This window comes from Hemiscyllium ocellatum, chromosome 24 (assembly GCF_020745735.1).
Source record: "Hemiscyllium ocellatum isolate sHemOce1 chromosome 24, sHemOce1.pat.X.cur, whole genome shotgun sequence".
Lineage (NCBI taxonomy): Eukaryota > Metazoa > Chordata > Chondrichthyes > Orectolobiformes > Hemiscylliidae > Hemiscyllium > Hemiscyllium ocellatum.
This window is the reverse complement of record NC_083424.1, coordinates 15,351,207-15,363,494: the sequence shown is the minus strand read 5'-3', so window position 1 is coordinate 15,363,494 and position 12,288 is coordinate 15,351,207. Positions and strand designations below refer to the sequence as shown.

Below are 12,288 nucleotides of genomic sequence, written 5' to 3'. Positions count from 1 at the left end.
TTAACATAAAGGGGATTATGAAAAACATCACCACCCTCAAAAGTTACCCAACCTCCCAACTACAATATTGATTTTGTGTGCCTATTACCAAATTCGAGCTCTACAGTTACAGGTAGATCCAATCTATTCGAGTATTTCCAAGTCTGGGATGGAAAACATGAGAAGAAAGAAGCAAAAACAAAAAAGTTACTATTCCATTGTAAAAGTAAATGGTTTTCTACCTGGTTACCATAAGCTGCATTTATATGGCACTGTGACACAGTGAAATCACCACAAGGTGTTGAAAGAGCATTAGAGAAAATTTGACACCGCAGATAATCAGAACGAGACTTTCAAATAGCACCAAGGAAATCCTGTAAATCGGATTCCTTCTTTGCTCAAGAATAGAGGTAAGAAACCACAGCTGTTTGTGATTAAAATGGTTAGTTTAAAAAAATAGAATCTCAGTGTTCTGGGATATTGATATACTTGGCCCAGGCCTGGTGCCAGACTTCACTCTCCCATCTCCACCAATTTTTTCAATTTTCTCCAGATACATCTCCGCTGGGAGGGGGAGAAAAAAAAGAAAAATCTTTCTGCTCACTTTCTGCTCTTCACAGATTTCAGTAGCTACCAAGAGTGGAGGGGGGAAAAATACATTTTCCTAAAGAAAATTCAAAGAAATATTCCTTTACCTTTCATCATCTTGGTTCAAGTTCTGCTCCAATTGTAAAGTCCCACTGGATGGCATCTCCCACACATCCTAAAACACAACAGCACAAAGTGCCAATTTGAATTGCTTCCAAATACAAAGTTATTCACATTAATCTAGAGAAAATTGTCAAGATTTCAAGTACTGGAGAATAGAAGAAAGACTTTCCATATGTGGGCGGCACGGTGCACAGTGGTTAGCACTGCTGCCTCACAGCGCCTGAGACCCGGGTTCAATTCCCGACTCAGGCGACTGACTGTGTGGAGTTTGCACGTTCTCCCCGTGTCTGCATGGGTTTCCTCCGGGTGCTCCGGTTTCCTCCCACAGTCCAAAGATGTGCAAGTCAGGTGAATTGGCCATGCTAAATTGCCTGTAGTGTTAGGTAAGGGGTAAATGTAGGGGTATGGGTGGGTTGCGCTTCGGCGGGTCGGTGTGGATTTGTTGGGCCGAAGGTCCTGTTTCCACACTGTAAGTAATCTAATCTAATGTTACAATTAGGTGTTGGGACTGCATCTTACAGTTAAGGGAAAATGAAGGAACTGTGACCTGTTCTGAAGTCTGCCCCACTGTAATCCTGGGTGGTTTGATTGAAAGAGGTTAAAGAGAGCCTACACTGCTTTAATAGGAACTGGTTGGAAAACATTTACATTTGAAGACAAGGCAGTAGCCTCCGTAATAACAGTGGATAAATCAAAAGTGGTTCCTCATGCCGGAATACGGATGAGAAGTCCTCTTCAGATCAGAAAGGTGAAATTGGTGGGAAGTCAAAGTTCTTTAAAATATCCACAAAAACTGTCAAACAACCTTAGCCTTCCAGGATCTAGAAGGAGAGCAACTACACGCAGCAAATCTGCGATTCAGAATGGTGATAGAGGTTTGTGCAAGATGTTAGAACAAGGCTGGAAGATTTGCCCAACATGCATCAAGTGAAAAGAGCTCATTGTGGTAGACAATTGTGAAGATAGTTATTTAATAGTACGTAACTTGAATAAAAGTGAGTTTTTAGTGATACTAAAAGAAAAATGGAAATGTTCTGTTTGTGATTTCAGTCCAAGTTGCCTCCAAAAGTGTTTAGCCAGTAATGCATTCTGTTGGCCTTTTGTTAGTGTAAAAGCCTTAAGGCATAAAATCATTGTCACTCTTTCAACTGTTAACTTTTAAAAAATAAGTTTGAACTTTTCTGCTAAGTTTTACAATGATCATAAAGCACATTTATGGGGAAATTATATTGAAATTTTGTATTGAAGGGTTAGCTTAAGACAGGAACCTATGGAATCAATATAGTATTTTAGATCATGTGTTAAACTGATCCTTTTCTATTTATTCAGGTGGATTCCAATGGTGTCTTGACAATACTGAAATGAAAAGTGGGATGATATTGCTTGCATGGGCCAACTTTTTTAAAACCACTACAACAGTTTCTCTTAATTCAATTGTTTGCCATTTACTGGACTTGACTGTGGGAAAACTGGCTGTTGTATTTCTCTAAATGTGAACACATTTTAAAGACAGCACAGGAACTTTTAAAGCAGTTTAGATACCTTTAAAAAAACTGAAAGGCAGCAAATAAATATAGCAGACTTGGAATTTTCAAAATTGATATAGACCCTTTTAGAATAAGGTATTTTAAACTGTTGTGTAGGTCAAACTAGACTATGCCACCATTAAAAGTACACTGGAAGTTTGATATTCCATGAGTTATCAAGTCCAAGCAGTGAAACCATGCTATAAGAGAACTGCATAATTGCTCAACTTCTTAGATAATGAAATAACATTGTTGGTTTTACCTCCTGTCAGGTGGCTGTATCATACTGTTATAGAATCCATTGTACTTGCTGATCACCTGCTATCAGTTAGCTCAGTTTGGACAGTTGGTTTGCAAAGTGATGAAGCAGAGTGGATTCAATTCCCAAACTAGTTAAGGTTCACACAAAGACAAGTCCTTCTCAACCTCTCTCCTTGCCTGAGGCATGGTTAAACCAGCACCAATTTGTCTCTCTATTCTCACTAATTTGACCAAGTTAAAATTATTCTTTCTATTTACCTTAGATGAAATGCTCAAATGCTAAAACTGGTACACACTGACTCAGGTGAGGGCTTTTTAGGGGGGGGGGGGGCACAAGACCCCTGCATGGTAAGTGAAACTGCAGGGTACTGATCACTTAATCAGTGAAAACTCAATGGATCTAGGTCAGGTTTGATGCCTCAACTTTACTCATCTCAAGCAACATTTGGACTCATTTTCCTGTTTCTAGAAAAAATAAAAATCCAGTTTCTAACTTCTAATTGTTCTCCATGATAGTTACTGGAAATCACTGTGGACATTAGTTGAAGTCAAACCTCTGATAGATTGCAGAGTTACAAAACTGACTAGCTTCAAATACAAAAAAAAGAGCTGATACTTGACTGGCTGCTGTTACTAATGCATGGAATCTAATCCAGTAACTATAACTCTAAATAAATATAGAAAGATCTAAATACTATCCAAGTTTGGGCTGACAAACAGCATAACATTTGTGCACAGTGCCAGGCAATGATCATCCCTGGAGTCACAGAATCTGACCATCACCCTTTGACATTCAATGCTGAATCCTCTACTGTGAACATGCTGAAGGTTACCATTGACTAGAAACTTGATTGGAAAAACCTTACAAGTACTCTGCCTGCAAGAGCAGGTCAGAGAATCCTGTAGCAAATAACTCCTATGCTGACTCCACAAAGCCTGTCCACCATCTATTAGGGACAAGCCAGGAGAATGATAGAATACTCCCCACTTGATTGAGTGAGTGCAGCTCCAATAACACTCAAAAGGCTTGACGTAGCCAAGACAAAACAGCCCACTTGATTGATTATGGATATGGTGTCATTCATTTCTTTCACCATCAACCCAGTGGCAGCAGTGTATACCATCTACAAAAATTCACCATAGGCGACACCTTTGGAACCCACAACTACTGCCATCTAAAAAGGATAGTGCATCAGACACATAGGAACACCACCATCGTTAATTTTCGCTCCAAGCCATTCACCATCCTCACGTAGAGACATATTTGTTGGTCCTTCATTGTGGCTAGGTCACAATACCGGAACTCCATCCCTAATAACATTGTAGATATATCTACACTCAGTCAACTGCAGTAGTTCAAGAAATCAGCTCACCCCTTCTCAAAAGGTAACTAGGGATAAGCAATAACTATTGGCCCAGCTAGTGGAGCCCACATCCCAGAAGTGATGTATTTAAAAAAAAGAAAATAAACAGATGGGCTAGAATGAATTGAGAGAGAGGAAAGAAAAGCAGAATCTCATTACATGCCAAGGCACAATTTCCTTTTAAATAAGCACTCACTTCACTGCCAGAGTGAGAATCGAGTAAACTCTGCTGAATCGCAAACTGGATCAACTGATCGTTCTCATCCTCGACGCCAAGTACCATATTCTTGCCCATTCCACGGATGTGGTAATTTTCTGGTATGTTGAAAACAGATTGATCCACTTTAAATTTAGAGTCTGAGAGAAAGAGTAAAAACAAATACATATTAATTCCATTTGCTGCAAATTGGCATGTTAATTATTTCAGGTAAACACTACATAAGAACCATACATAGCACTTAATAAACTAGCAAGGATAGTGCTTTTTCAACAAAAATCTCACTAATACAGGCAGGGTCAACAACAGTAATAAGTGCTCATTACTTGACTATTAGTTTTGTGAAACTGCAGATTATTGGCCCATTTACTGATAATGAAGATACACTTCCTGGAGATGTTTTTTAAACTTGCTGAGTTGTATGGTTAAATTGGTTATATTTGTACAAAACTAACTTTCTCCCTTTTTAATGTTTTTTCATTAGTCTCATTTAATTTCTAATTGATTTGGTCCACTGCATCCAGTATAGTACCAACTCCCAATTGCTTATGGGCAAGACATTGCAACTGGTGTCTGAAAACATTATCACATTGGTGCAGTAGCAGGTGCTCTTATTTTGCTACAACTGATCTGGGACTTGAAGGCAGTCAGTCAGAGTCCCTTGAAACAGAACATGTTCCACTCTACAGTTATATGCTAAGAATCAGAGACTGTAGCGCTATAATTAACAACGATCACTTCCCTCAATATAATCAATATTTCAGTGCAAATCTTTTGAAAAAATATGGAATTCTTAGTCTTAATACGGTTTCCTTCTTACCAATTTACATTTTAGTTCTAACATCACAGCAGGTTTAGCTGAGTCAGTACAAATGCCTTTTATGACATTAACCCACATCATTTGTGATTATCTTTAGTGGAAATAAAGAAATAATTCCATAAATCAAACAACAAAAAAGTGTCCAGATTGAGAATTTAAACGGTTATGTAACAGGGTAATGTATACAATCTGCGAACCTCCATTAGATGTTGACATGACCAAGTTGCTCAGTGATCCCTTCTGTGCTTGTGGAGTCAGTGCCTTATCGGTGCTGCATACATTCACATTTCCAAATGTAATTCGTGCATTCAAGACGTAGAATAGTGGGATTTCTGGGACAGAAGACAGGATAATTTTGGAGAAACAATTTGAACAATAAGACTGCTGTGCCTACAGTCCTGAGGAGTCATACTGGACTCATAATATTAGCTCTGTTTTTCTCTCTCCACAGATGCTGCCAGACCTGCTGAGTTTTTCCACCATTCTCGGTTTTAAATTATCTTGCTGATGGGTAACTAAAGTGATTTAGTCGAGGCAAAACCATTCAATTTCCTTTTACAAAGTATAGAGTTATTGATATTAACTCAAACTTTGCTAGCCCTGCAAACTATTCTGGAAGCCTAGTGATTGACAGAAAAAAATGTAAAAGATAATTGGTATCTTAATTGAAATATAATCACTGTTGTATTGTAGGAAACGTAGCAGCCATTAGGCGCACAAGGTCCCATAAATAATAGAAGTAAACAGAAGTAACAGAAGTAAATTTTTTTTGGTTAGTTGTGGGATAAAGGGTACTGAAAAAAACTCCCTATTCATCACCGAACAATTCATTAAGATCTTTTACAGATAGCTGAGAGTGTTGATGGTATTACAATTAAAATCTTGTCTGAAACATGAAACCTCTCAGTGGAGCACTGCCTTAATATAGCACTCAAGTGTCAATCTAGATTATGCAAAACGTTTGCAGGTGGGGCTTGACTGCATAACTTCCTAATCAGGAGGTGAGCATGCTACCACAAACCAAGACCAAAGGCCAGTTTACTGGCCTAGTTTCTATTCCCAATATTTTGTCCTCCTTTACTAAAGGCCCTTTATGAGATAGAGCTTTACAGTTGCGAGGGCTTCCACTTCCTCAAACAAACAATGACTTATGAGCAATGACTTAGATTTGAGCATATACAGACAGAATTTGAAGAGTATTTCACTGCAGAAGGTAACATTGATGCTCACCACATGTCAATACATAACATTCTTGTAGAAATTACTGGACACAAAAAAAAAGTCATAATTTGAATGTTACCTATTTTGACAGGAAATCCTGGTGGCAGCTGTAATGTGATGAAGTCTCTGAGTTTTGCAAAATGTATGCTGCTCCTTGCCATCAGATCAATGATTGGAATTACCTGCTCCACAAAGGACAGTGGGTATTCCTCGCATAGCCACAGTGTTGCTTTAAATCTGATTAGACCAAAGGGATGTAAAATAGACCGATTAGGATGAAAAGCCCTGAATTTGACCCAAATTAACCTGGGAAAACATGCAAATTTTTTGTGGTCAGGTGGCCATCAGTAGAAATGGTTAAGAGCTATACTCAAGCATGCTGGGAAGTTTTGGCCAAGCTAGTTTTAACTCTGACCTTGGTTAAAACTGCAGCCAGGACACAATGTAACCTGTTTTGTAAGCTGTAACTGAAATAACTCCAGATGCGGGTATCCTGTCACCAAGTCACCCTTTATTTTTGCATGGATAGTCCTTGACACGAGCCAGCTCTGAGTGAACAAGATGTCTGACACCCTTCTCTTTCAGCCAGGGCTCCCTGATTGGACCAGATTAAGAGCCACAGTCAGGAAACCCATTCTGAGCTCGACCTGGCTGATGTCATTACAATCACTAAGTGATCTGCAATTTTGTGTATTGACCAAATAAGGCAAGTGTCATAGCAGTCAACTAGACAGACCAGTACAGTATCACCTTATTTGGTGCAAAGAATGTAGCTTTTTATTTGGGGTAGCACAATGGCTCAGTGGTTAGCACTGCTGTCTCACAGGCCAGGGACCTGGGTTTGATTCCCACCTCGGGTAACTTGTGCAAACTCCGCAGAGACATTTTCCCCCTGTATGCGTGGGTTACCTCCAGGTGCTCTGGTTTCTTCCCACAATCCAAAGATGTGCAGGTCAGGTGAATTGGCCATGAAAAATTGCCCACAGTATTAAGTACATTAGTCAGGAGTAAATATAAGGGTAGGGGAATGGGTCTGGATGGTTTACTCTTCAGAGAGTCAGTGTGGACTTGTTGGGCCAAAGGGCCTGTTTCCAGACTGTAGGGGATCTAATATTAACCAGTAAAACTGCATTGGCCACAATCAAAGAATGTGATCAGATTTTGGTCAATTCATAGTGCCAGACATTTCTGGAAAGGGACACATTTTTGAGACAAAAGCAGAACAAAGGATTTCTCAAGACCAACAAAGAACAATTAATCACAGGAGTAGGCTCTTTGCACCTCCAAGCCTGTGCTGCCACATTTTTGTTCTTCCATATTAAAACTATTTTCACTTAAAAGGAACCGTATTCCTCTATTCCCTTCTCATTCAGGTATTCGTTCAGGTGCTTCTTTAATGCTGCTATTGTGTCTGCTTCCACCACCATCAATACCACCATTACCATTACTACCTCTGGCAATGTGTTCCAAGCACTCACCACCCACTGTGTGAAAGAAATGCCTTGCACATTTCTTAAAACTTCCCCTGTCACATGTTGAACCTGTGCCCACTAGTGGGTGACCCCTCCATGCTGGGAATAAGCCTCATACTTTCCATTCTATCCATCCCATTCACAGTCTTTTAAACTTCTATTAGGTCGCCACTCAATCTCCTGTGTTCCAGTGAAAACAAACCCGTCTAGCCAACCTTTCCTCATAGCTAAAATCCCTCTTATCAGGCAACTTCCTGGTAAACCTTTTCTTTACCCTCTCCAAAGCATCCATATCCTTCTGTTAATGTGATAATCAGAACGGTGCATCATATTCCAAGTAAATGGCCTAACTAAATTTCTACAAAACTGTAGCATGACTTGTCTTTCCTTATACTCAATGCCCCTTTCCAAATGAAGGCAAACATACCATAGGCCATTTTTTTTTACTACTTATCCGCTATGCTGTCAGATTCAATGATCTGTGGACCTGCACACACAGATCCCTCTGTATATCAACAAGGGTTCTTCCATTCACTGTATAATTTGCATCTGTACATGATCTTCCAAAATGTATCACCTCACATTTGTCCAGATTAAACTCCATCTGCCATTTTTCTGCCCATGCCAACATTTGAGAAGTATATGTTGTGGAGTTATCTTCAGAGAAGACAAAGAACCACTAGGCAAGATCTACACAGAGCGAAGTTGGCCACTTCACTCAAATTAGTGTTTGATTCAAGCCAAATTTATTGTGTTAGAGTTAAATGTGAACTAAGTTCAAGTAGGTAATGTGAAGTTAAATAAAGTGAGTTTAAGTTAGATGAAGTAAGAAGCACTGCAATACATGTGTGCTTTATATAGAGTTAAATGAATTCTGAGTTGGCTCCTTGCCTTTTGTCATTCACCCAAGGGAAGAATTCCTGGGTAAAAGTTTTGAGTACTGCTTCAATATCTGAGGAATGGTGAGTGATAATGAACTTTGTGAAGTCATTGGTAAACATCCCAACTTTGATCTTGTGGTGAAGGGAAGGTCATTGGTGAAGTGGGCGAAGATGGTTCGACCTAATGTAACAGTTCACCAACACCTTATCAAGTGGAATAGGGAAGAGCAATTAACGCTAGCCTAGCCAATGATGCTCTATTTCATGAATAAATAAATTTAAATTAAAAACTGTAATCTATACCCTCATTACTTACCCTCAGTTAGCAGCTTTCCCAAAAGCAGATTAAAATAGAGACAGGATAAGCTGGCACCTTCTCCATTGGAGCACAGGAAGTTCAGGACTAGGGGAGTTCAAAAGTAGGCATTTTTTTTAAAGGTGAGAGAGGGGCAACATTTTCACCGAGAGTGGTGCATACATGGAATGAACTGCCAGGGGAAGTGGTAGATGAGGGTATAGTTATAACATTTAAAAGACATTTGGATAGGTACATGAATAGGAAAGGTTTGGAGAGGTACAGGCTAAACGTAAGCAAATGGGACCAGTTTAGTTTTGGAAACTTGGTTAGCATGAACGAGTTGAACTGAAGGGGTGGTTTCCCTGCTGTATGACTGATTGCTTATTGCTCTGCACCATTTTCTAATTACTCAGTTTTATTTATTCATTTGAGAGAGCTAGGCATTGTGAGCGGAGCCAATGTTTATTGCCTGTCCCTCATTGCCCTTGAGAAGGTGGCATTAAGCTACCTTCTTGAACTGTTGCAGGTTAACCTATAATGCCATTAGGGAGAGAGCTCCAAGATTTTGATCCAGCAACAGTGAAGGAATGACAATATTGTTCCAAGTCACCTTGGAGGAGAATTTAAAGGTAGTGGATCTTGGGTGAATTTCTGCAGTGAGTCTTGTAGATAATACACATGTCTGCTACTGAGCATCGATAGTGGATGGAGTAGATGCTTGTGGATGGAGTGCCAATCAAGTGGGCTGCTTTGTCCTGGATGGTGTTAAGCTTCTTGAGAATTGTTCGAACAGCACCCACCCAGGAAGGTGTGGTGTAATCCATCCTGACTTGTGCCTTGTAATTGATGGACAGGCTATGGGGAGTCAGGAGGTGAGATACCAACTGCAGTATTCCTAGCCTCTAATCTGTTCTTGTACCCACTGTGTTTATATAGTGAGTCCAGTTGAGTTCCAGTCAATGGTAAATCCCAGGATGTTAACCTTGAGGGATGCACAAATGGTAACCAAGTGCGGTGGTTAGATTGTCTCTTATTGGTGATAGTCATAGCCTGGCATTTGTGTGGTGCAAATGTTGCTTGCCATTTGTCAGCCCAAGTCTGGATATTGTCAGATCTTGTTGCATTTCAACATGGAATGCTTCAGTATCTGAGGAGTCATGAATGGTGCTGAATATTGTGCAATTAGTGAACATCCCCACTTCTGACCTTATGGTGGAGGGATGGTTATTAATGAAGTTGCTGAAGATGGTTCGATCTAGGACACTACACTCAGGAACTCCTGTTGAGATGTTCTAAAGTTGGGATGACCGACTTCCAACAAACACAACCACCTTTTGCTAGGGCTCCTTGATGCTGAACTCAGTCGAATGCAGCCTTGATATCAAGGGCCGTTATTCTCACCTCACCTCTGGAACTCAGTTCTTTTGTTCATGTTGGAACCAAGGTTGTGATGAGTGTCCCTTGCAGAAGCCAAATTGGGTGTCACTGAGTAGATTGTTAATGAGCATGTATGATGCTTAATAGCACTATTGATGACACCTTCCATCACTTTACTGGTAATTGAAAGTAGACTGATGGGGTGGTAACAGGCCGAGTTGGATTTGTTCTGCTTTTAATGTACAGGCATAGTTGAGCAATTTTTTACATTGTTGGACTACATTACATTCAGACAAAATACATTTGCTCTAATAGTATTCTTGGGTTACTGTCAATGACCTTACTTGCGTGTTTTGACTGAAAGCTCCATTGGCCGACCAATGTCTCTATCTCCAAGGTCAAACTCTGGGTTGAAATATTCCTCTGGCATGATGGATGTCACATTGTGGATAGTTGCAGTTTCTGTGATGAGGTGCTGCAAATATAAAGACAAGGCAGTAAAGGGAGATACTGTCTATATTGGTAAAATGTTCAAATGCATCAGGTCACACTGTAAAAAGGTGAGTACGTATGTGCAAACCTTGAGACAACAATATGTGGAGACTTTCAGCTCAATTTTATGGTCAGTCATACAATCGAACGAGCAAAATTTCCATTCAATTTTCACTATATATAGTTAGATATTTCACGTGTTTATGCTATCAAGAGAAGAAGTCAATGCACTCAATGTTAATGAGAATTCTGAATATCCATGACCTATCTACATTTCAAAATCATATCCATTAGTTGTCTACAGACCAATTAGTGGCTGTCCTCATTGAGATGGGGGTATAAAGACTAATTAGAGGCATCATTAAAGATGGACAGAAGTGCAGCGTGGTGCTTAGACCGAAGACATTGGTGGGGAAGACAAAGCAAACAGTGATTTTCAGGTGTCATTGGTTTCTTGCAATCTAGAATAGAGAAAAGAAACATGAAAAGCTCTCGAGAAATAGTTATCCTCTAAATTACCCCATTCTGTGGACTGATGTGCTCCTCCACTTTTCCCAGCAGAGATTCAAGCAGATTTTTATCATCTGTAAAATAAAATACACAATAAAGTTACAAAAATTAGGCTGTGTTTTCAAGGATTTAAAATTGAAAGTAGGAAAGCTTCTCCATATGATCTCTGATCTAACAAAATTGGGACCAAAGCAGATAAAAGAGCAAGAACACTGCTCTATATTTAGCTTGAGCTATTCAATGTGAAAGAGCATGATCTAGAAATCAAAGAGTTCTCAATGCTTCGAGTGCAGCCAGAACTAAAGGTTTTTTTGAAAACTCCAACATTTGATTAAAAAACTAATACTGAAGAACAACAGGCACGTACAAAGGAGATTGATCAGCTAAAACAGGTATGAAATGGCTAGGTCATTTATTCCACTGAACCGCTCATCTACAGTCTTCAAAAAGAAATTGTAAACTCACTTAAAAATTCAGTTATTCTACTTGCTTAAAGTCTATTGTTTATATAGCGCTTTTCAGCTGTAGTATGTATGGGGAATGTGGCAGCCAATTTCCAAAGAAACAGGAACAAATGACCAACTTAACATTTAGTTGTTGGTTGCAGGACTGGTATCGGCCAAGCCATTTTAAATAATACTGCAAGATTTCTCAGTCCACCCAAGTGGTCAGTCTGAGGCTCTGTGCAACTTCTCTCCCCAGCAAACAGCTCTTTGTGCTGCACAGAAATGCCAGCCTAGTGCTCATACACAAGTTGCTTAAAGTGGATTTAAAAGTTCTTCTGACTTACAAGTAAAATACTATTGTTGAGACTGACAGTTCAGTGGTACTCACTGTTGGTTTACTATAAACCAATAAAGTGTAAAGGATTTTGGCATGGCTAAGATAGGAAATGCACATATCTTTAGTCCCTGTACTCCACGAGTAACTGTGAAATTTAATTATGCTACCCTGTTGCTTATATAGTCAGTCAATCTTATGCTTTCTCTATATTTTTGTTTCCTTTATTGTTTCATAGGATGTGGGCATCACTGAAAAGGCTAGGCATTTATGGGCCATTCTTAACTGCCCTTGAACTGAGTGTCTTGCTTGGCCATTTCAGAAGGCACTTAAGAGTCAGAATCATATCTAGGCCATGTAAAGGATGGCTGACCTCCTT

General features: G+C 39.6%; 1 protein-coding gene across 1 annotated transcript in view; it reads right to left on the bottom strand.

The window, feature by feature from the left end:
* Positions 1–12,288, bottom strand: part of ankrd13a (ankyrin repeat domain 13A) — a 54,519-nt gene that overhangs the window by 13,523 nt on the left and 28,708 nt on the right. The window contains exons 9-14 of the mRNA XM_060843507.1: positions 11,139–11,203; positions 10,472–10,602; positions 6,179–6,336; positions 5,076–5,210; positions 4,038–4,198; positions 675–742 (exon numbers count right to left, since the gene is read on the bottom strand). Coding sequence (XP_060699490.1) covers positions 675–742; positions 4,038–4,198; positions 5,076–5,210; positions 6,179–6,336; positions 10,472–10,602; positions 11,139–11,203 — 718 coding nt within the window. The remainder of the gene's footprint in view (positions 1–674; positions 743–4,037; positions 4,199–5,075; positions 5,211–6,178; positions 6,337–10,471; positions 10,603–11,138; positions 11,204–12,288) is intronic.